The sequence below is a fragment of the Lutra lutra genome, chromosome 12 (genome assembly GCF_902655055.1).
Source record: "Lutra lutra chromosome 12, mLutLut1.2, whole genome shotgun sequence".
NCBI lineage: Eukaryota > Metazoa > Chordata > Mammalia > Carnivora > Mustelidae > Lutra > Lutra lutra.
Window position 1 is genome coordinate 61,725,751 of NC_062289.1, and position 24,220 is coordinate 61,749,970.

The 24,220-nt window shown below is 41.8% G+C and overlaps 1 protein-coding gene across 2 annotated transcripts in view; it reads right to left on the reverse strand.

Moving 5' to 3' along the window:
• AFG3L2 (AFG3 like matrix AAA peptidase subunit 2) overlaps positions 1-24,220 on the reverse strand; it is a 43,305-nt gene that overhangs the window by 13,856 nt on the left and 5,229 nt on the right. The window contains exons 3-12 of one of the 2 annotated variants that reach the window (XM_047697829.1): positions 23,966-24,043; positions 18,776-18,882; positions 18,485-18,637; positions 15,854-15,928; positions 12,264-12,388; positions 10,057-10,330; positions 8,498-8,635; positions 5,710-5,863; positions 2,000-2,107; positions 1,776-1,901 (exon numbers count right to left, since the gene is read on the reverse strand). In XM_047697829.1, coding sequence (XP_047553785.1) covers positions 1,776-1,901; positions 2,000-2,107; positions 5,710-5,863; positions 8,498-8,635; positions 10,057-10,330; positions 12,264-12,388; positions 15,854-15,928; positions 18,485-18,637; positions 18,776-18,882; positions 23,966-24,043 — 1,338 coding nt within the window. Of the gene's footprint in view, positions 1-1,775; positions 1,902-1,999; positions 2,108-5,709; positions 5,864-8,497; positions 8,636-10,056; positions 10,331-12,263; positions 12,389-15,853; positions 15,929-18,484; positions 18,638-18,775; positions 18,885-23,965; positions 24,044-24,220 lie in introns of those variants that run through there. The other variant, XM_047697830.1, reaches the window with a different exon arrangement.

Here is a 24,220-nt window from a genome sequence, read left to right on the forward strand (position 1 = left end):
ATGTGGGGCTGAATCCCAGGACCCTGGGATCATGACCTGAGCCGAAGGCAGTCACTTAACCAACTGAGCCACCAGGTGCCCCCAGAGTCTCTTAAAATTCACGTTTCAGATAAAGTATATGGTTAACTCAAATAAGTTATAACGTGTATGTACTCAATAAACACTGAAATGTTATAAATTCCAAAGAACAAAGAATAAAAACAAGTAAAAAGATTAGGACCCTGGGACATTTAAGATGCCTACCTTCTAACCATACACTTCCGTATATTAACCCTCTCAGACTTTCCACACGTTCCTTTTTAAGAAAGGCTCACATTTTACATGTAAAAACTCTGGACTAAGCACATGCCAAGATGCTCAACATCACTAGTCATTAGAGAAATGCCAATCAAAACGGTGACACCACCAGGGTGGCTACAATCAAAAAGACAGGCAATGACTAGCACAGGCAAGAATGTGGCAAACTGGAATCCGCAGACACTGCTGGCGAGAATGTGGCACAGCCGCTTTGGAAAACAGTTTGGTAGCTCCTCAAAAAGTGATTCAGCAGCACTATTCCTAGGTATATAACCAGAAGAACGGAACGTACATCCACGCAAAAATCTAGACACCGACGTTCAAATCAGTATTATCTCTAAGAGCCAAACGATGGAAACAAATGATGGATAAAGATGTGGTCTAGCCACACAATGGAACATTATCCAGCCAGAAAAAGGAACAGAGTGCTGACACATTCTGCAACACGGCTGAACTCTGAAAACACTACGCCAAGTGAAAGAAGCCAGGCAGAAAAGATCACATGTTGTGTAATTCTTTTTGTATGAAATGTCCAGAATAGGAAAATCAATAGAAACAGAAAGTAGGTGAGGGGTGGCCTAGGGCTGGGGGTGGAGCGAGTGATTGCTAATGGATTCTTCTGCGGCGATGAAAATGACCTAAAATGAGACTACAGTAGTTACAGTGAAACCTTGTAAATACACAAAAAAAACACTGAATCGTACACTTTACAATTCACAGATGAATTTTATGGTATGTGAATTTTGTCTCAACAGAGTTTAAAAAAACCTCATGAGGCACCTGGGTAGCTGAGTTGGTTGAGTGTCTCGTTCTTTTTTTTGAAGATTTTATTTATTTATTTGGCAGAGAGAGATCATAGGTAGGCAGAGAGGCAGGCAGACAGAGAAGGGGAAGCAGGCTCCCCACTGAGCAGAGAGCCTGATGGAGGGCTCAATCCCAGGACCCTGAGATCATGACCCAAGCCGAAGGCAGAGGCTTAACCCACTGAGCCACCCAGGCGCCCCTGAGTGTCTGACTCTTGATTTCAGCTCCGGCTGTGATCTCAGGGTGGTGAGATCCAGCCCCACGGCAGGCTCCTATTCACTGGGGAACCTGCCTGAGATTCTCCCTCCTTCTGCCCGCCTGCTCAACCAAGGGCTCATGTGCACGCTCTCTCAAACAAATAAATAAATGAATCTTAACAACTATAAAAGACCCAAAACCTACATACAAATAACCCAGAGGCAGAAGGAAGAGGGTGGGGTATGGAGGAAGGTTCACCATGAATTAATAATTGTTCCTAAAGCTAATAGGTGATGCATGCAGAGGGGTTCATCACACTATGTTCTCAACTTCTGCAGATGTTTGAAATTTCCCACAATAAAAAGGTAAAATTATACACTGAAGAAGCCCAAGGTGAGAGGTAAAAGTAAACTGGTATCTGGCAAATGTCTCTGACTTAAAGGACTTCAACACACAGCAGGCTCTGTTCCACTCACCCGAAAACCCTGGAGTCAAGGATGCAAGTTTTCTGGCCAATTTTTCCTTTTCCAGGGCGCTGTCCAGTTTTAGTGGTCTGAGGTGAACTTTGAAAATAGAGGCTCTTCCTTTTATGTCAGGTGGTCCTTGAAAAATTATTTTTAAGGGGAAAAAAAAAATCACAGTGAAACAGTCATATCTCTCCTCAAAAGAATTGGACTGAACCCAATGAAGATCATCTCACCAATAAAGATTTGCCTATCAAAGCGCCCTGGCCGCAACAGTGCTGGGTCTAGAATATCTGGTCGATTGGTGCCTGCCAAAATGACGACATTTGTTGTTGTGTTAAAACCTAAAGAGACAATAACAAAAATGCAAGACTTAAAGCTTTAATAAAGCATCATTTTTCTAAACACAAATATGAAAGATTTTAATTTATATGACTATAATTGAGAATATGTTGTCCATTTTTTTGAATGCTTAAAAAAAAATTTTTTTTAAAGATACATTTTCTTTATTTGAGAGACAGTGTGTGCACCCAAGAGTGAGAGTGCATGAGTGGGAGAAGGGGCAGAGGGAGAGAGAGAAGCAGACTCCCCACTGAGCAGGGAGCCCTGGGATGGGCTTGATCCCAGAATCATGAGATCGTGACCTAAGCTGAAGGCCAATACTTACCTGAGTCACCCAGGGACCTTCATCATTTTTTAAATATTTTTAAACCAGTGAGATTAGAGGCGACTGGCTGGCTCAGTCAGTTGAGTGTCAGCCTTTTGATTTCATCTCAGGTCATGATCTCTCTGGGTCCTGGGATCGAGCCCCACCCGTGTTTGGCTCTGCGCTCAGTGCAGTCTGCTTGAGATTCTCTCCCTCTGTCCCTCCTTCAGCTTAAGCTCGCTGGCTGTCTCTCACTAGTAAGTAAAATCTTTAAAAAAATAAAAATAAAATCAATACGATTAAATTTGCAAACAATCTGTCTAACCTTCCTGGGTCACGGGACAACCCAATGAATATCTGATGACAAGTATGAAACTCCACCTCCAACCTCTCAGCCAGATTCACCTTGCTCGGTTCTATCAGCCACTTCGCAAATGTCAATGCCTTGGCTATAGAGCCTTCACCCTCAGGACCCTGGTCCCAAAAGAGCCCTGGTACTGGTACCCAAAAACATGGCTCTACACGGACTGACCACCACAGAGCAAGGAAAGAACTCTACTTCTTTGTCTGGATACAGGCAGACCTTGTTTTACTGCACTCTGCTTTCCTGCACTTTATACGTACTATATTTCTTTTCTTCTCTTTTTTTTTTTGTAATTTGACAGATATCACAAGTAGGGAGAGAGCCAGGCGGGGGGGGGCGGGAAAGCAGGCTCCCCGCTGAGCAGAGAGCCTGATGTGGGGCTCGATCCCAGAACCCTGGGATCATGACCTGAGCCCAAGGCAGAGGCTTTAACCCACTGAGCCACCCAGGCACCCGCCCTTTTTTTTTTTTTTTTAAAGATTTTATTTATTTATGTGACAGACAGAGATCACAAGCAGGCAGAGAAGCAGACAGAGAGAGGAAGGGAAGCAGGCTACCCGCCGAGCAGAGAGCCCAAAGCGGAGCCTGATCCCAGGACCCTGAGATCATGACCTGAGCCGAAGGCAGAGGCTTAACCCACTGAGCCACCCAGGTGCCCTACATACTGTGTTTCTTACAAACTGAAGGTCTGTGGCAACCCTAGTTTCAGCCAATCTATCAGTGCCATTTTTCCAACATTTTCCGTATTTGATCACTTTGTGTCTCCATCACATTTTGGTAATTGCAGTACTTCAACATTTTCATTATTATTATTGTTATCATTATTTAAAAGATTTTATTTGAAAGACAGAACAAGTCCGGGAGAGGCAGAGGGAGAAACAGACTCCCCACTGAGCAGGGAGCCTGACTTGGGGCTCGAGCTCAGGAGCTGAAGACAGACACTTAACCAACTGAGCCACCCAGGCACCGCATTTTCATGATTATATTTGCTGCGGTGACATGTGATCAGTAATCTTTAATGTCACTATAGTGACAGTTTTAGGGCACCACAAACTGCACCCATATAAGTGAACTTTATTGATAAATACTGTGTGTGTTCTGACTGTTCCAGCGACAGGGTGTTCCCTATCTCTCTCCCTCTCCTTGGGCATCCCTATTCCCTGAAACAACAATATTAAAATCAGGCCAATTAATTACCCTACAGAGGCCTCTAAGTGGAAGTGAAAGGAAGCGTCATGTGTCTCTCACTTTACATGAAACGCTAGAAATGATTAAGCTCGGTAAGGAAGGCACATTGAAAGCTGAGACAAACTGCAGACTGAAAGCTAGGCCTCTTGTGCCAAGCAGTTAGCCAAGGAGTGAACGCAAAGGGAAAGTTCCTGAAGGAAATTAAAACGCTACTCCAGTGGATACACAATGACAAGAAAGCAAAACAATCTTAGTTGCTGACATGGAGAAAGTCTGAGTGGTCTGGATAGAAGAGCAAACCAGCAACAACGTTCCCTTGAACCAAGGCCTAATCCAGAGCCAGGCCCTGAGTTTCTTCAATTCTGTGAAGGCGGAGAGAGGTAAGGCAGCTGAAGGGGGAAAGCTGGAAGCTGCCACAGGGTGGTTCGTGAGGTTTAAGGAAAGAAGCTGCATAACATAAAAGGGCAAGATGAGAAGGAAAAGCCGATGTGGAAGCTGCACCAAGTGATCTGGAAGGTCTCACTGAGACAGTGCAAGAGGGCGACGACACTAACACCTTTAGATGTAGACAAAGCGGCCTCATGTTGGAAAAAGATGCCGTCTAAGACTTTCATAGCTACAGAGGAGGAGTCAATGCCTGCCTACAAAGCCTCAAAGGACAGGCTGACTCTCTCGTTCGCTGCTAATGCGGCTGGTGACTTTACATTGAAGCCAGAGCTCACTGACCATTCTGAAAATCCTGAGGCCCTAAAGAATCATGCTAACTCTGCTTGTGCTCTAGAAATGGAACAACAAAGCTCAAGGACAGCACATCTGTTTACAACACGGTTTACTGAATATTTTAAGCCCACAGTTGAGAGAGCAGCTTGGAAAAAGATTCCCTTCAAAATACTACTGCTCACAGACAATGCCCCGGTCACCCAAGAGCTCTGATGGGGACGTAGAGATTAACGTTGTTTCACACCTGCAAACACAACAGCCATTCTGTAGCCCATGGATCAAAGAGTAATTTGAATTTATTTAAGTCTTTTTTTTTTTAAAGATTTTATTTATTTATTTGACAGACAGAGATCACAAGCAGGCAGAGAGGCCGGCAGAGAGAGAGAGGGGGAAGCAGGCTCCCAGCTGAGCAGAGAGCCTGAAGCGGGGCTCGATCCCAGGACCCTGAGATCATGACCTGAGCCGAAGGCAAAGGCTTTAACTCACTGAGCCACCCAGGCGCCCCTACTGTTAAGGTATTCTTAAATTAAAATTTAGGATAGTTTAAGCCCTAAAATTTAAGCTGTGTTCAGAATTTACTGTACCTACGAGAGGACTACTTCATTCAGAACAGGCTGGTTATTGAAGCAGTGCTAACATCCTCTCCCTCTCATACACCGTTTTCATCCTGTTTGTTCCCCTTTTCCAATTCTTTGGAAACTTGTGACTGGAGGAACCTTGTTATTTATTTCACTCTCTTCTTGTGTGCGGTGGGCACTGGGGTAGAGATTTCTGAAAAAAAAGTTTATTGCACCCCATCTCGCCTTCTGTGTTTGAGTCATTTTAATATTTTCTTGTAAATATTTTTGTGATCCATTAGTGAAATGGACCACAATGTCAATTCCTAATACAAACAAGATATGTAGAAAGAAAACATATAATGCTTTGATTAAAATTATTTCCCTCTGACCTACACTTTGAGTGTTTCATGGAATAAATGTTCTACACCAAGAAAAATAAAATAAAATACGAAAGACTTAAATATTCACCGTCCATCTCCACGAGCAGCTGATTGAGTGTGTTCTCCTGCTCACTCTGCCCCCCAAAGTTGCCTCTTCCTCTTTTCCTTCCCACGGCATCTATTTCATCAATGAAGAGAATGCAGGGGGCATTCTTGCGAGCAAGGGCAAATAAGTCTCGGACCTGGATAAAAATATAAACATTAGAGTCACTTGATAAGTGAATATTATTTACCTCCTACTAAAATTAAGCATCATGCTTCCATCTAATAGGAAATCTTTCTGCTAACATACTATACTGTATAGTACATATTTAAGAACTTATAAGCAAGGAAGTGGCAAATAAAGTTGGTGGGTTACTGTCTTAGGGTGAGCAAACATTATTTCTACAGTATCATAAGATACTGTATATACCATAGGCACTAACAATATCTGTTATTTTTATAGCAACTTAATACTACACATTTTTGCCCTACAAAAAGGTAACACTGCAGGGGCGCCTGGGTGGCTCAGATGGTTATGCCTCTGCCTTCAGCTCAGGTCATGGTCCCAGGGGCCTGGGATCGAGCCCTGCGTCGGGCTCCCTGCTCAGTAAGGAGTTGGCTTCTCCCTCTTCCTCTGCCATTCCCTCTGCTTGTGCTCTCTGGCTCGCTCTGTCAAATAAGTAAAATAAATAAAATCTTTAAAAAATAAAAAAAAATAATGCTGTAGAACTGTAGACTTTATATTCAGATTAAAAGTTCAAACTACTCTGGGGTTTGCATTTCATGCCCAAGGCAGCTGCTAACAAGCAGACACGCACTAACAGATCTAGGCAGTACACATACACACAGTAAAGGCAGTGACTGAGCCACGCCCGCACAGGGATCACCCCACAGCTTAGACAGCCCATGTCCTGCCCTCAGCCCTGCTGTTGCTGGAGCAGGTGTGAGGCCCCTGCACTTATATTCTGTCCTACTAAACATGTCCCTTCAGGCTACTAGTTCAGGTGGGTTGAAGGAATGGGTGTCCCACAACTTTTCACCAGCCAAGAGTTCAGAGTTTCAGAAACAATCTCCTATGCCTCACATCCCTCTTCCCCTCACTCACCTTAGTCCAATTCTCCCTGTCACCCTTTCCTCCCTGGACTTCCAGGTTTTCACTGCTATACTTCTCTGAACCCATCCTCTAGGGTAACTCATGTAACCTAGGCCCTCCCCGACTCAACTCCAGATCTGTGATCAATAAACCATCTCACACTCTTCCCTAAATACTTCCTTCACCCTCTTGCCTGAACTCTAATTTGGCTGACACTGCAAAGCTCTCAACTGGAAGGGTTTTTGTCTTTCCTTCCAGGCCTGTGGGAGTTGAAGTCTACCTCATATGCTGTGACTACTGTCAAAATAATTCTGCTGGAAAACCCCTGCTCATGGATGTTCTCAATATGGGGCAGAGACATTACCCTCCTGGTTACAGTACTCCCCGGGCCTGATTCCTCCCTTTTCCACCCCACTCCCACTGGACATTATTTTCTCAGTGGTTCCTGGTTGGTTGGTCCCCTGAAGCACCTATTTCAATCACTTTCTGTTCCACTCTGCCATGGCCAGCACTGCCAAGGTTTCCCTATATAATCAGCTTCCCAGTCTACACAGACCCCCTCCCATCGTTCTGGCCGGCTCATGGGTTCAAGCCTCTCTCACGGCCAGCTCCTCTTCGGTCTCCACTCCATTAGATTCACTGCTTTCCCACCACCCACAGCTCTTCTCCTGTCTTCAGTCACCCCCACTGCTCCGGCCCATATCAGATGCCAGTCCAACATCAGCAACACAACACCTTCAGACTCCCCTAGAACTGCTTGACAAGACCCATATGAATCCATCTGCTCTACCGAAGATGCCATCAGCAGTATGACGCATCATTAACACATTTGCCATTGACTGAAAAAATTAAAATTAAAAAAAATTTTTTAAATGCTGCCAGTTGATGACAGAACACCTGATTATACATTGTATCCTGATATCTGGAAAGATAATTATGATAGCACTTTACCCCTCCTAGGTATTTAAAAAAAAAGTTAACATTTAGTGAAATACACAAGAGGAAAAATTTAAGTGCTGCTTTAAAAGTTAATCCATACTCACACTTCCTGATTTCAAAACTTACTATAAAGCAACAGTAATCAAGACTGTGGTACTGGTATAAAGACAGACATAAAAAAAAAAAAAAAAAGACAGACATACAGGTCAACAGGATAGAATTGAGAGTACAGGAGTTAAACCCATGTATCTATCCATGGTCAAGGATGCCAAGTCCATTCAATGGGAAATCGTCTTTTTAACAAATGGTGCTGGGGAAAGTGGATACACACATGTAAAAGAGTGACAGTGGACCCTAGCACCTTATGCCACATTAATTCAAACTGGATCACAGACCTAAATGTAAGAGCTAAAACTATAAAACTCTTAGACAAAAAGATAGAAGTATTTATGACCTTGAGTTTGGTGACAGATTCTTAAAAATGGTATTAAAGTCCAAGCAATGGCAAAAAAAATTAAAGAATGGATACACTGGTCTTCATCAAGATTAAATGCTTTTGTGCTTCACTATCAAGAAAGAGAAGAGGCAAACCACAGGAGAAATTATTTGCAAATAATGTATCTGGTTAGGATTTACTACCCAGAATATACAAAGAACTCTCACAACTCAATGTCAAAAGGACAACCCAATTAACAGACGGCACTAGTTTGGGCCAGGGCCATCTTTACCAACTCCATATTTGGGGGGAAGCTCAGGGAAAGAGTGTGGAAGCTGTGCCACTGTAACAGAACAAAAGACTTACTCTAGCTGGACCCACACCAACAAACATCTCCAAAAACTCAGATCCACTAACGGTGATGAAGGGGACGTTGGCTTCTCCAGCTGTGGCCTTAGCTAGCAGTGTCTTCCCAGTGCCTGGAGGACCGGTGAGAATGGCACCCTTCAGATATAAAAAAGAAAGTATCTTTAACTAGAATTTCAGAAAAGTAAACTGCATATCCGCAGGCAATTCTGAGATATAAATCCGTCTATAAACTCTACTGACATTACTAAATGTTCTTTAAAACATCTGAACCATGGCAAAACATTTTTATATTAGTAAGAAAAAGATTTTTAGAGACGTTTTAAAAACTTAGTAAGAATGTGAAATCTTAAATTCTTCGCCTGTTTTATAAGATTTTTAGTGTTGCTTTTCAGACCTTTAGACTTGGGCTGAATATCTACTAATAAACCAACTAAGATTTACTTAAGTAAGTCAAGGAGACACAAAACAACACACTCCCAAATTACATTTTGCTTACTTTCTTCCCTCTAATATTTTACAAATGAAGTAAAAATCTAATGACCAATTGTGAACATAGTTAAAAAGAGAAAATGTGCTTGCTTGAACAGCAGAATTATTTAAGCTGTGGAGATGCTTAGGTATGATGTGCACAGGTACTAAGAAAGTAACAACCAATTATAAAAATTATCAAGGGACGCCTGGGTGGCTCAGTTGGTTAAGCAGCTGCCTTCGGCTCAGGTCATGATTCCGGCGTCCTGGGATCGAGTCCCGCATCGGGCTCCTTGCTCAGCAGGAGCCTGCTTCTCCCTCTGCCTCTGCCTGCCATTCTGTCTGCCTGTGCTTGCTCTCTCTCCCTCTCTCTCTGACAAATAAATAAAATCTTTAAAAAAAAAAAAATAAAAAATAAAAATTATCAAATATGATTTTTTTAATCCATATAGGTAGGACATGGAAATCAAGGAAATTATGATTTCCTTTACAAAGGATTCCTTTAAAGGAAACTTTATTAATGGATTTTTAAAATAATGAAGCATTCTGGATTCTTTTACTTCAAGACTGAGCCTGGCCCTTGGTCAGTAAGCCCAGCCCATCATCAGCAGTCCTTGGATGGGGGGGGAAGACTTGAATTAGTGTTGCCTATCTCTTCTCCATCAAATCCTGTGTGAGTCTGAGTCTAGGTGCCACGCACAGGCAGAGTGTGCTCAGAGTTGCTCAGAGAGAGATAACTGGGTGACAGCAGGGGACAATATGCTTTCATGCACACTTGCTAAGAGATGGGTTATCTACATCTGACTGGAGGGACAAAAAAGGCAAATCAGGGAAGGCTTCCAAGGGGAGAGAACACAAATCTTTCGGGGAATATACACACTTATTGCAAACAGAAACATTTCCACAGAATAAATGACCTGAAAAAACCCTGGAATAACAAGCAAAGACTGGTAAGATAGAAGGAGAATAACAGACACTTTATCGTAAGTCATCAAACTTCATAAAATTGTAACTTTAGAGATCAAGAAGTAATTCAAAAGATTTTTGGGTTAATCAGTTGAAAATAATCTTCTGAAAGTTCACTTTACCTTTGGGATTTTTGCTCCTAGATCTTGATATTGCTTTGGGTTTTTCAAGAAATTCACAAATTCCATTATCTCTAGCTTGGCCTCCTCGCAGCCAGCCACATCTTTGAACTTCACATCTATTTCATCCTTCAAGACTTTGGCAGTGGTTTCTCCAACACTGAAGAGTCCACCCATCCCCCGGCCTGTCCGGCCAATCCCGGCAGGCCCTCTTCGGATGGTGTAGAGTAAGAAAGCGATGATGAGCACTGTAGGCAACATGCTCAGGAGAAACGAGCTGTAGGAAACCACACACAACACCAACATGTTTTTAAGTCTGTTAACCTTTGGCTTTGTAAATGTTTTGCAAGATATACTTTTTGATAACTGCTTAGGATTATTAACTGTGTAGATTTTCTATTTTTAGAAAAACTGAATATTCTAAGATTTTGTCTGAGGCACGAAGAGAACCTTAGCACCTTGGTATCACTGACGTAGAACTGCAGAAGATGAGACCGAAGATAAAGCGGTTCTTTATGCGATGTCTACTGAGATTTTCTTTGTACCCTGATAATCACCATTTATACATAATACAGACCTAACTGTAATGTACTCTCATCATATCTACAGCTCAAAGACACTTCTTTGAATTACTTAAAAATTTTAACATTTTTAAGGGGTGCCTGGGTGGCTCAGTGGGTTAAAACCTCTGCCTTCGGCTCGGGTCATGATCCCAGGCTCTCTGCTCCGCAGGGAGCCTGCTTCCTCCTCTCTCTGCCTGCCTCTCTGCCTACTTGTGATCTCTGTCAGTCAAATAAATAAATAAAATCTTTAAAAAAATTTTTTTTAACATTTTTAATATGATCTGGTGTTAGCTTGGGCAGAAATTCCAGTTCTCTTATTGGAATACACTGACTTATTCTAAAGAGATGTCTTCCAAACATCAAATCCTTGCCAAGTTAACAGCAGATCAGCTTCCAAAGTCCCGTGTACAATGGTGACAGCTATCGCTTGCTGAGTGCTGTGCAGCTTGTTCAGACTTAATAGCCTGACTCCTGGGGGAGCAATCATTTGTCCTTCTCTGGATGACTCTGCTCAGAGAGAACGTAAAGCTTGGGGATGCCTTTTGCCTTAGTAAATTTCAAAACAGTCATGGGTAAGGATATGTACTCGTATCGGTTAATATAAGCAATGTAGCTGAACTTACCCAATGAAATTTGGGTCAAAACCTTGTAGACCAGTTAGCTCAAAAACAAAACAAAAACCAAAACCAGGATCTCCTTTCTAAGTTTTCATTTTTTACACTAGTTTAAATGCCCCTACAGCAGGCAGTAAGAACCGTGAAAACTTTACCTTTGGTTTATTTCTGGAGGTCAAAAAAATACACACTGAAAGTAAAAGTTTAAAAAATGGTGCAAAAAAACCTTCCGTAACATTTTAGCAGCAAAGTTAATTGATTATATGACAGCCCTGGGGGCTGAGGGACACAGCCTTGGTGAAACCACCCCGATAGCAATGTGGATCTAAATAATGGAAGGAAACTAGGTCTACAGAAACTGAGACGTAAGAAAGTCTCTAAAACAGAGTAAACATCAGCTCAATTAGCACACTAGCAATTTGTTTTTCTGCTCTTTTACATATTCAGAAAATTTAAGATTTCTTTCTACTTTTGCTCTTGAACTGGTAACTCCATAATGAGGTACACCTCAACGCGAATGAAGCAACCGTGAGGAAATCTACCCAGTGTAGTATGTGGCTGAGTACCCAAAGACAATATAATCCCCAAAGAACTGAAAGACAAGTGACTCTTAAAATCAATGGGCCCTTCCTGAAAGACTCAGACTCGTAAGTGGTTATATTAAAGACAACCCCTAAGAGAAGGAGCAAGTTCTGACAAGAAAGGAATAAGAGTTACTTAAAATTCTTGGGAAACTCTGAAACATAAATGTAAATGAAGGTTAAAAGATGGCGATGCCACTCTTTCACACAAAAGGACTCTTTATGCTAAAATCCTACTAAAGGATGGTCATACCCCAATCTATTGCTTAATCAAAGATAAATATGAATGGGTAGAAAATCAGTCATGAGCAAAAACCTGTAAATTACCAATGATTTACAAGAAGTCTGGCTACACTGAGAAAGGCCTGTTTGAGAATGCTGTCTGTACCCTGCCGCCTGGTAAGAGAACACACACAGTGAGCTGCACAAGGCCCGGTCAACAGTCTTCTTACCCATCACTTTCGGCAATGTACACTACAGGAACCCGATTCTCCCCTTCTATGCCCAATTCCTGCTGTAAGGTTTCCAGATTCCGCTCAAAGGTGTCCACACTGCCAATATTAAACCAGACGTATTGCTATAAAAACACAAAAACAAAATATCCTAAGAACAAAAGGGAAGCAAAGTTTAATTTACTGGCAGGTTCAACTTTTAAAGGATTTCTCAGAAATACTGAAAATTTAGAAACTGAAAAAAACAAAGCCAACGATAATAAAAGACTGGTTTTAATGATGCAGCAATTAGGTTTCACTCAGTGAGAACACTTGGCAATCCTTGCCAATAAGCATTTCTTAAGCAATATTCCTAGTGGTTCTACAACTATAAACTCAAACGAATGAAAAATCTATTTAAAAAGACAAGCCTTTTCATAAGTATGTATTCTTTTCCTCTTCTTCATTTCCCACACATTTCTCGGCTGTCTATTTCCAAACTAAGAACTGATGGGACACAGTAACAACAGCTAAAGTTTACTGAGCACTTACTAAATGTCAGGCATCCCTTTCAGTCCCTTAGATACATGAACTCCTCCCATCTTCAGAAATCCCCTAAGAAGTAGGTTCTATCGTCAAAAGTCACATTCAAAATCTGAACATTAGGAAGGCACCCCCACCAGCCTACGACAACAGAGGTGTACCTCACTGTGCCAGATGTTACTCTCCTATTCACCTGATCTGGCGAGTTACTGAGGCCCTAGGGAGGAACAGCCAAAGGCTTTGAGGCAATAGCTACTTACCCACCAGCCCATAAGTATTCCCCGCTGTACTCAATGTTTACTGGCTGACGATCAGCCCTCTTCCTGTCCCCATTTTACAGATGAGAAAACTACACAGGGGTGACTTCACTTGCTCATTGTTACAAATCTAGTAAGAGGCTGGATCCGAACCCAAGCAGTCTGGCTCCTGAGCCAGGGACCCTAACTGGCACATCACACTTCCCCCTTCCACAACCACACACTTACCACAACAACTCACACTTACAGACTTTCTAATACACCAGAATCCACTCTAAGCACTCAGCAAGTAGTAGTTGCATTTTATACCACAAAGACTCTGTTCCTCCTTAAACATATAATCACTTTAAAGAGTGGGTTTATTTGTTCATCAAAATAATAAATCTAGGATATAAAACTCAGACAATTCACAGAAGAGAGTAACATGTCATCCCATATTCCTCCCACCAACCAGTGCTACTGAGTGGAGGATATCACTCTGGTATTTCTCTCCAAGTATCTAAGAACAAAAGATGGAGAGTAAGTTTTGTAATACATATATTTCTTTCTTTCTTAAGTTTTATATTAAACAACAATGGTCCTTGCTAAGCTGTTCACTTCAAAGCTACAAAATTCCTGTGGTTACAAGCCCCCAACAAGCCCATAACTGGTTAAGCACGTGTGACTGAGCATTCCCTTACTTAGCGCCTGTTTCCAGTTGGACACTGTGCTAGACACATGACTCCTATTAGAGAATCAGGGCAGGTAAAAGACCAGCAGCAGATCTGGAAACCAGATCTAGTTAAGGGACTCCGAGGGTGGCTCCTAGCCCTCCACGTGATTCTTCAGATACTGAAGTTCGAAAAGCCACTGATGCCCATGATCTCATTTAGCACTAAACCCTAAAGAGTTGTTATTGCGGTTCTGATCTTAGCAGTAAAGAAACCCAGGCTTAGGGGACTTAGGTCAGAGAGCTAGTCAAGAGGAGAGCTAATGTGCAGCTGGGTTTGTCAGACTCCAAAGCTTGTGCTTATACAACACAGCAACTGATTTTGCTACTCTAGAAGCAGGACACTGAAAATCTTCTGTCTCTGAAAGCTCAAAATAAAGTCTTTTATTAAATATAACAGGTAAGGGCGCCTGGGTGGCTCAGTGGGTTAAAGCCTTTGCCTTCAGCTCAGGTCATGATCTCAGGGTCCTGGGATCGAGTCCCGCATTGGGCTCTCTGGTCAGCAGGGAGCCTGCTTCCCCCTCTCTCTGCCTGCCTCTCTGTCTACTTGTGATCTCTCCCTCTCTGTCAAATAAATAAATAAAATCTTTAAAAATAAATAAATAACTAAAACAGGTAATACATGCCCTCTGTAGAAAACTAAGGAAATACCAAGAAAATAAGAAGCATCTGTAACCTCAACACTCAGAGACAAACACTATTAGCAATTCTGATGCCATTCCTTCAAGATTTCATAATATCCCCTTCATGATCTTAAAACACGCACAATTCTGAAATTCATATAAAATCTTAACTGCAATATAAAGGAGAGACAAAAAGAAAGCAATTTATAATAAAATAGTATGAATTTCAATACACAAATATTTATGGCCACTGCTCTAGTGGCAAGACTGAAGAGAAATGAGGAGCCCCTAACAATAACCAGGGGCCTAATGTGGACATTTATCGATTTCCAATTTTCCGCTCTAGAAACAACGTTCTGGAGGACATCCTTGCATAAACATCTTTACATGCATCCTTACTTCCCTAGGATACAATCCTAGAAGCAACATAACTGAGTGTGTGCGTACTTTCAAAACCGCTGATAAATACACTGCCACACTGTCTTCTTGAAAGGGAGTGCCAATTTAATTTCCAGGACTAAAATTCTGAGGAATAGTTCTGGGGAAAAAAAAAGTAGTGGTGGTTATTAATGCACATTTCATCATAAGGTAAAGAGAATGGGGAGGGGGGCAGAAATGTAGGCAGTTAAAAGTACTCCTACAGGTGACCGAAATACCAGAGCCATACAGCTTTACAAATACTCCTCTATTTATTGATGTGCTTCAGAAAGAGAGGGTCACCATCAGTTCTAGTTTTCCTTAAGTGTCTCCCCACCCAGGCAGGATGACTAGGGAACGGTTAAGCAAAATCACCTGGAAGGAGGGATGCAACCTGGTAAAGAGATCCGGTCCTGGGGGAGGGTGGTAAGACAGCAGGACACCAAGGGACTAGGGACAGCCCTCGAAGGCAGGCCCATGGAAGGCTGGGGACCCCTGGGAACCTCATTTGCCCCTCTGCTACCCTCCCCTACAATCCCCTCGACCTGGTCTAGGGTATCTAGAGTAGAGTTCAAACTGGTTGGACCAGATATACAAATTCTTTTTGAAATCAGAAAAAAATTTAAGTCAAAATAATCCAATATCACATAACAATTGGGAGAGATATGATCAGAATGCTTCTTAAACCAACCTGAAAAAACCTACCTCAAAACATAAGCAATTCAGATTTAACAGTTTTTCCCTAACCAGACAATTGTTTTCTCAGTCTTGAAAAATCATAGATGATACCAGAACACTGAAAACTGGGATTTCACTGTTTCCTAAATGTACAGCCAAATGATTACCAAAACCAAACCCAAACTGACCCAGTTTTTGTAACCCAGCTACATACACAGCGTTCACATCCTCACCGACGGTAGTGAAATTTGCAAGCGCTGTGCTGCCTAATTCTGGTATCTCCAGTGCACAGAGCTATTGCAATGTGACGAATGCTCGCTTTTCAACTCTAGGTCTGAGAAGTTAATTTATAGCTAATCCATATCAATTAATAAAATCATTTACCCCATCAACGGGAGTTTTTCCTGGAGTAAAAGTCACTCGAACAAAACGCTTGTTGACGACTTCCAGTCTGTCTACCTGGAATTTTAAAAAGTTAAATATTCAGACATAAATTTACAGAAGAGACTTGAAGTGGTCTCTCAAGCACATTAAAACCGCGCATGGTAGTTATTTTAGACACACAAAGCAGCATGACAAAAAACACAGGGAGGACCCATGCTCCCCTTCCAAGCTGAAAAATAAAAATGTCACAAACACTGTTGAAGCCCCCAGTCATGTCCCCTTCCCAGAGGTGACCATTCTCCGCGTTAGGCGCTGACTGTCCCAGAGCACGTCCTGGTACTTGTGCCACGCATTGACGTAACCCTAAATATACACTCGCTGTTGCCTGTCTTTAGGACTTTAAAAACAGTCCTGCTTGGTATATATATTCTTCTGCAACTTTTTTTCCCCTTCTTCTCGTATTTTTATTTCCCCTTCTTCTCGTCACCCTTGCTGACCAGCCAGTTTGGCACGGTATTCCATTTTATGTGCACACCCCAAGTTATTTATCCATTCTCCTGTTAATAGACATTTAGGCTGTCTCAAAACATTTGTTACCACTAACAATACTGTTACGAACAGTCCTGCATATACACTCTTGGGCACATCTTCAAAAATATCTCTGGACGTGTACCTGTAGCTAGATACAGTAAGGCTGGGCTACGTGATAGACGTACTTTACTAGACACTGTGAACCCGCTCTCCAGTTCACAACGCACAACAAAATATTCCTATTGGTCTTCAGTCTCACTTGCTATTAGAAGACTTTCATTTTACCATTCTATGGGTATAAAATGAAATAAGCTTTTTTTTCTCTAACATCCTAACTATACAGGTCCTTAAGAACACTAAAAACCTCACTCTGAAGTTCAGAGTTGACTTGGAGCATGAGCCCTCTGGAAGAGGCTTGCTTCCTGCTGTCATTAAGCATACTTTGGCAGAAGTCTGAAAGGTACAAGTCAAAAATGGAAAGTGAGGGAGGCCTGGGTAATTCCAGGAGGAGCTGGGACAGGGGACTATCTGTTCCTAAAGGCACGCCATCTGGAAAGGAGTGACTACTCCCCATAAAACTTCTGGGACAATAGCAGACAGATTTCAAAGAACCAGGGGATCAAAAGGAGATGCCTCTCTGGAGAATCTCCCCCAAAGCCCTGTCACCACACTCGGAAGGATGGCTACAGCCCCCTACACACACACACACACACACACACACACACACACACTCACTCACTTCTTAGAAAGCAGGCTCTCCCAACATCTGGGATATATACATAAATATCTTGGCTTCCATGAGAAACATCTGCCTCAAAGATCTGAGCAAATAATCGTTTCCATTTTTTCCATACTCACCTTACTGTACAACCTTTAAAAAGAACTTGAGAGGTGCCTGGGTGGCTCAGTGGGTTAAGCCTCTGCCTTTTGCTCAGGTCATGATCTCAGGGTCCTGGGATCGAGCCCCGCATCATCGGGCTCCCTGCTTAGCGGGGAGCCTGCTTCCCCCTGCCCCCGCCCCCCGCCTGCCTCTCTGCCTACTCGTGATCTCTCTCTGTCAAATAAAATCTTAAAGAAAAAATAACTTTTGAGGGGCACCTGGATGGCTTAGTCAGTTGAACCTCTCTGACTCTTGATTTAGGCTCAGGTCGTGATCTCAGGGTCCTGGGATCCAGCCCTGAGTTGGGCTCTGTGCTCGGTGCTGAGTCTGCTTGTCCCTCTCCCTCTGCTCCTCCCCCTGCACACTTTCTCTCTCTCTCAAATAAATAATACCTTTTAAAAAAATAAAAACAACTTTTGATTCTTTATGCTACCAGTATCACTATCTCACCTTTATTTTTATCCATGTTCCTTGATGAAAAGCCCAATACCAAGAGGTTAAATTTCCCCAGTGACACAGCAGCCTGATTCTCTATCACTTCATTTAATCAATTCTAAGGTGGACATTTTTCATATTTTAACTTGAGAAATTAGGGTATATTTGACATGTATTATTTTATAGTTTCATTGGCAGCTTACTGAATTTCTCGCAGGAATACATAAAATAACGTGTCTTACAGTCCACAGCATCTCAAAGATACTGGAATATAGTCTCACTGGGTAAAGACCTGCTGGTATGACAAAGGCTCCTGAGCAGCCCTGCCTGGACTTAGAGCCCATCTGTTCTCACTTTTAACACCCGCTGCCCCTTATTTACCCAATGCCAAAGCCATAGGAGATTAAGAGCCCTGGAGGCATAAAGGAGCCAGGAGAGGCTGGCACACTATAGCAGGGGGAAGAGGTGACCGAGGAGCACACAGGAAAAGTAGATGGAGGATTGCGGGAGCAAGACAAAAGCTAGGTTCTAGCAGAAGCAAAAGAAAAGGATTTTGTGATATATGTGGGGATTACTGGGCCAAAACAAACAGGGTTCTTGGTTGCAAGTACTTTTTCCAGAATTAAAAAAAAAAAAAAAAAAAAAAGAAAGAAAGAAAATCAAGATGAAAATAGTAACTTTACAATGGACAAGCTGCATAACTAGCCGACTGTTACTTTACTGGTGCAATCTACTGAATCCACCTTTGAAACCACTAAAAACCACCACTCCCATAAAATACTTACTACTCCTTTGGAAAGATAGTTATTGACAAAGTCCTTCCACGTGATTTCTCTCCCGGAGCTCCTGAACAGGAAGTAAAACATGACTCCACCCCAAAATAGAGCAGTCCAGAGAAAGTACATCCTGAATTCCTTGTCATCCCATGGAAAGTCACCCTGGGCAAAGAAGGAGACAGTCTCTGTCAAGACTGAAATGTCACAACATGATCTAGGCTATACTGGCCACAAATCCCTCCCAACCTCTCCTGCGCCCACCCCAGACCCTCCAAATTAATACCCAGTTTGGAATCACACCTTCTGGAATCTGGACCACCAGTGAGAATCGTCTTTCTTGCCACCTCGTTTTCCACCGCCACCAACTCCTCCTCCAGAAGGGCGTGAGGTAGCAGCTGGCTTTGATTCTGTTCATGAACAGAGAGCACATATACCAGCACAGCAGATTTTATATCTCTCAACAAAGTTTCCATTAATATAGTTTAATAAAAGACTTACTACAAAAGTTCTTACAATAACTTGTTGATCTTTTTTCATTAAGATATACCCAGAGCCAACTATTAATAGCTGTGACCTCTGTGTTGTATTGTATGCTTAGAAATACACGCAGGCCTTTTATTTCTGGGAATCAGGAATAGAAAACCCTTCAGTACCCCTTGTCTTAGGTACTCATCAACCAGCAACTTCTGGAATCGGCCTGTGTGTTACGGTGTTGTGACAACACTTGGTATTCAAAGTCTGGATGAGTGTGAAGGAAATACTGTTTCACTCTGTGCAACTCAGATACACAGGAGGCAGAGTTTCATCAGGCCACACTAAATGTTAGCTTCGTTACTTGATAGTTACATCAAAGTTCTGTAAGGCAATCCAATCCTATTCCTCAACTAGATTTAAACCAAGTATAAAAATCATTGAGCACAGAAGAGCTATACTCCTGGAAGACAGAACCATTAATTCTGTTGTTACTGTGGCTTTAGAACACGTTTTGACCTTGACTGAGGAAATCAGAAGTATATCTGGGATTAGAATCCAGTTTTGTTTTCAAATCACTTTGACACCTTGAGATTTTACTTAATCTCTCCGTGCCCTGTCAAATAGGAACAGTAACATGTGAATAATGTCATCTTCCCTATTTTATAGGGTAGTATCAAAAAAGAGAAGGAAATTCCAGTCTTTGAAAAAAATCAAAACCTTATACAAATCCAAAAAAAGGACTTCCTGTGAAATAGCTTATGGCAACTGATGAGTCTGAAGTGAGAAAGGAGACTGACAGAGAGTTAGCATTTGAGGAAGCTTGCCAGCGCTTTACACACACTATCCCGTGACACCTGCACAATACACCAACAACCAGGGGAATATGCTACTATACCCATTTTACAGATAAAAAAGGTGTAGCTTAAGAAACTTGGTAAATAACTGGTTGTAGTGTTAAGTGACATTGAGAGAGTGATAGAGTTGTGTTTGAGGTGAACGTAAACAAATTTCTGAATTCCCACTTGTAGGTAGAAAGGAGGTGCTCCCCTTTCCCACTCCCATGAACTGAATACTGTCACAGTTTCTTCTATAAGCGAGGCATGATTCTGATAACTACCCAAACAAACAAAAAACCTTACCCACTAAAATTAGTTTGCAAGAATTTGAAATTTGTCTCTGTTACGGGATGAAAATGTGTCCTCTCCCAAACTCATGTGTTGAGAGTCTTAGCCCACTGTGGTCTTATTTGGAAATAGGGTCTTCAGAGAAAAATAATCAAGTTTAAGATGAGGACATATGGGTAGATCATAGTCCAATATAGTGGTCATTCTTATTAAAAAAAAAAAAAAAAAAGAAATGCACAGAGAGAAGGCAGCAAGGGAGAAGACAGTCACCTATAAGCCAAGGAGAAAGGTTTGAAACAGATCCTTCCCCCGTAACCGTCAGACGAAACCAACCATGCTAACATACTGATCTTGGACCTCCGGCCTCCAGAACTGGGAGACACATACTTGAGCTGCTCAGGATGCCCAGCTGTGCAGCTTTGTTACAGCAGCCCTGGGAAACCAATACCAATTAACATCCCCCCACCCTACTTTCTATCCTCTCATAGAATCACAAATACTACTCTAACATCTTCAACTACCGTGCACTGACTCCTCTACTATGCAGGATGGGAGGCTGCAGCTACCTAGCACAGAGTTCCTGACATGATCACCCCACCGTCATGCACACAAGGGGCTTCTGCACATCTGTCTTAGGTGAGGCAGGGTCTGAGAGAGGCAAGCCCTACCTGTAATGAGGCACAGGGCTGGGAAAGAGTACAGTGCGTTTCTAAAGTTGTTTGACAAGACTCCCTACTACTAGGACAGGAGTGTAACATGAAAATGTAACACGACAGGCTCTATTTTAAAAACAGACCTATTATCCTTAGTCTACCCCCAAACCAAGATAAAAAGACGAGCCACCATGGCCCTGGGAAACACTATACATACAAACTGCCCATGTTTCCAGTCAGGCCACACTAGCGCTGCTCCCTTCTCTTAGCCTCTGGCCTTGTTTTCACTCCCTGCATTCTCTGAGCATCTATTTGTCTCTCCGACTAGAACTAGAACCAAGTTCACTTAAAAACAAGGGCTGTACTCTGGAAAACAGTACTGAGGTTCCTCAAAAAGTTGAAAATAGAGCTACCCTATGACCCAGCAATTGCACTACTGGGTATTTACCCCAAAGATACAAACGTAGTGATCCAAAGGGGCACATGCACCCGAATGTTTATAGCAGCAATGTCCACAATAGCCAAACTATGGAAAGGGCCTAGATGTCCATCAACAGATAAATGGATAAAGATGTATATTGATGGAACAATATACAATGGAATACTATACAGCCATCCAACCCCCCCCTCCAAAAACGAAATCTTGCCATTTATAATAACACGGATGGAACTAGAGGATATTATACTAAGCGAAATAAGTCAATCAGTGAAAGACAATTATATGATCTTGCCGTTATGTGGAATTTGAGAAACAAGGCAGAAGATTATGGAGGAAAAGAGGAAAAAAAATGAAATGGGACAAAACCACAGAGGGAGACAAACTATAAAAGACTCTTAATCTCAGGAAACAAATGAGGTTGCTGGAGTGGAGGGGGGGTGTGGGAGGAATGTGGTGGCTGGCTAATGGACACTGGGGAGGGTATGCGCTATGGTGAGTGCTGTGAATTGTGTAAGACTGATCAATCACAGACCTGTACCCCTGAGACAAATAATACATTATATGTTAATAAAAAAATAAAAATAAATAAATAAGACCCACCTTCTGTATGTGGTTGTTAAAATAAAACTTTTCCATTGGCTGACCCCAAAAAATAAAGACTGTATTGTAATTTTCCTTACATTTCCCTAAAAACAAAGATGCCAACTGAAATGTGACAGGCATTGTGCTAAATGTTATCACACATGTGAAATGGGGACAGGAGACTCAGGGCCTACACAGTTCTCCCAGCCACCAAGCTCTAAGAAACCCTATCTGAAACCCAAGCTCATACAGGTTCTGAGGAACTCTGAAAAACACCACACTATATCAAAATATGTGCCAGATTCATATGCATGTATTAGGTTTCTAAATTTTTTTTTAATTAAAAAAATTTTTTTAAAATATTTTATTTATTTATTTGACAGGCAGAGATCACAATTAGGCAGAGAAGCAGGCAGAGAGAAAGGAAGGTAAGCAGGCTCCCTGGGATTATGACCTGAGCTGAAGGCAAAGGCTTTAATCCACTGAGCCACCCAGGCGCCCTGGGTTTCTAAATTTTTAAAAAATGATTTAGATGTGTAAAATATATTGACAAAATTTGCAGTTAAATTCAACTGATACTTCGACATCGGCCACAGCAACTTCTTTTGAGACACTTCTCCAAAGGCAAAGGAAACAAAAGCGAAAATGAACTTTGGGGACTTCATCAATATAAAGAGCTTCTGCACAGCAAAGGAAATAGCCAACAAAACAAAGAGACAACCCACGGAATGGGAGAAGATATTTGCAAATGACACTATAGACAAAGGGCTGATATTCAAGAGGTATAAAGAACTTCTCAAACTCAACACCCAAAAACCAAATAATCAAGTAAAAAAAAAAAAACCAAAAAAAAAACGGGCAGACAACATGAGCAGACACTTCTCCAAAGAAGACATACAAATGGCTAACAGACACATGAAAAAGTGCACATCATCATTAGCCATCAGAGAAATTCAAATCAAAACCACACTGAGATACCACCTAACACCAGTGAGAATGGCAAAAATTAACAAGACAAGAAACAACAAGTGTTGGAGAGGATGTGGAGAAAGGAGAACCCTTTTACACTGTTGGTGGGAATGCAAATTGATACAGCCACTTTGAAAAACAGTGTGGAGGTTCCTCACAAAGTTAAAAACAGAGCGACCTTATTACCTGGCAATTACACCACTGGGTATTTACTCCAAAGATACAATGTAGTGAAAAGAAGGGCCATAGGCACCCCAATGTTCATAGCAGCAACGTCCACAAAAGCCAAACTGTGGAAAGAGCCAAGATGCCCTTCAACAGATGAATGGATGAGAAAGATGTGGTCCATTTACACTATGGAGTATTATGCCTCCATCAGAAAGGATGAATACCCAACTTTTGCATGAACATGGATGGGACTGGAGGAGATTATGCTGAGTGAAAGAAGTCAAGCAGAGAGAGTCAATTATCATATGGTTTCACTTACCTGCGGAGCATAAGGAATAGCATGGAGGACATTGGGAGAAGGTAGGGAAAAATTAAGCGGGGAGAACCAGAGGGGGAGACGGATCATGAGAGACCGTGGACTCTTGAGAAACAAACTGAGAGTTTTAGAGGGAAGGGGGGTGGGAGGATGGGTTGGCCCAGTGATGGGTATTAAGGAAGGCATGTACTGCATGGAGCACTGGTTGTTATATGTAAACAATGAATCTTGGAACACTACATCAAAAATGAATGACATACTGTATGGTGACTAACATAACATTAAAAATAAAAGGAATAAATATGACTGATACTGACTGATCAATATCTCTAAGGTAAACTTAAATTAATTCAATTTGAAAATGACAAGAATGAACAGAAAAGTAAGGTGAAATGAAACACAGTGTCTGTAGAATTTTGCATGTATTGTAACCTTCCACTTCACAACTGCCTTAGGAGAACACTTCCTTTTTTCAGGGAAAATGATCGGCAACATTATATACTAGAGGAAAGTAGTAAGCTTAAACATAATCTTTTTATTTTTTTTTTTAAAGATTTTATTTATTTATTTGACAGAGAGAGATCACAAGTAGATGGAGAGGAAGGCAGAGAGAGAGAGAGAGAGAGGGAAGCAGGCTTCTTGCTGAGCAGAGAGCCCGATGCGGGGCTCGATCCCAGGCCCCTGAGATCATGACCTGAGCCGAAGGCAGAGGCTTAACCCACTGAGCCACCCAGGCGCCCCAAACATAATCTTTTTAAAAGGTACCTTTTTTTTCTCCTGTAACTTCTTTAGATTCACTAGGTTTTTTCCCATTTTTTCCATTAGGAAAGTATTTCTCAAACCCTGTTAGAAAAACAAAACAAAACACACCCTTAGACTAAATTCATTAGGTTTTATGTATGCGTGTTCATTTTTAAAGCTGATATACCATTAAAACGCTAAAGCTCAAAATACAGCATTTCATGTGTAGAGGTAATTCAATGCTTAAATAACCTGAGGTGATAAAGAAAAAAGCCTCAT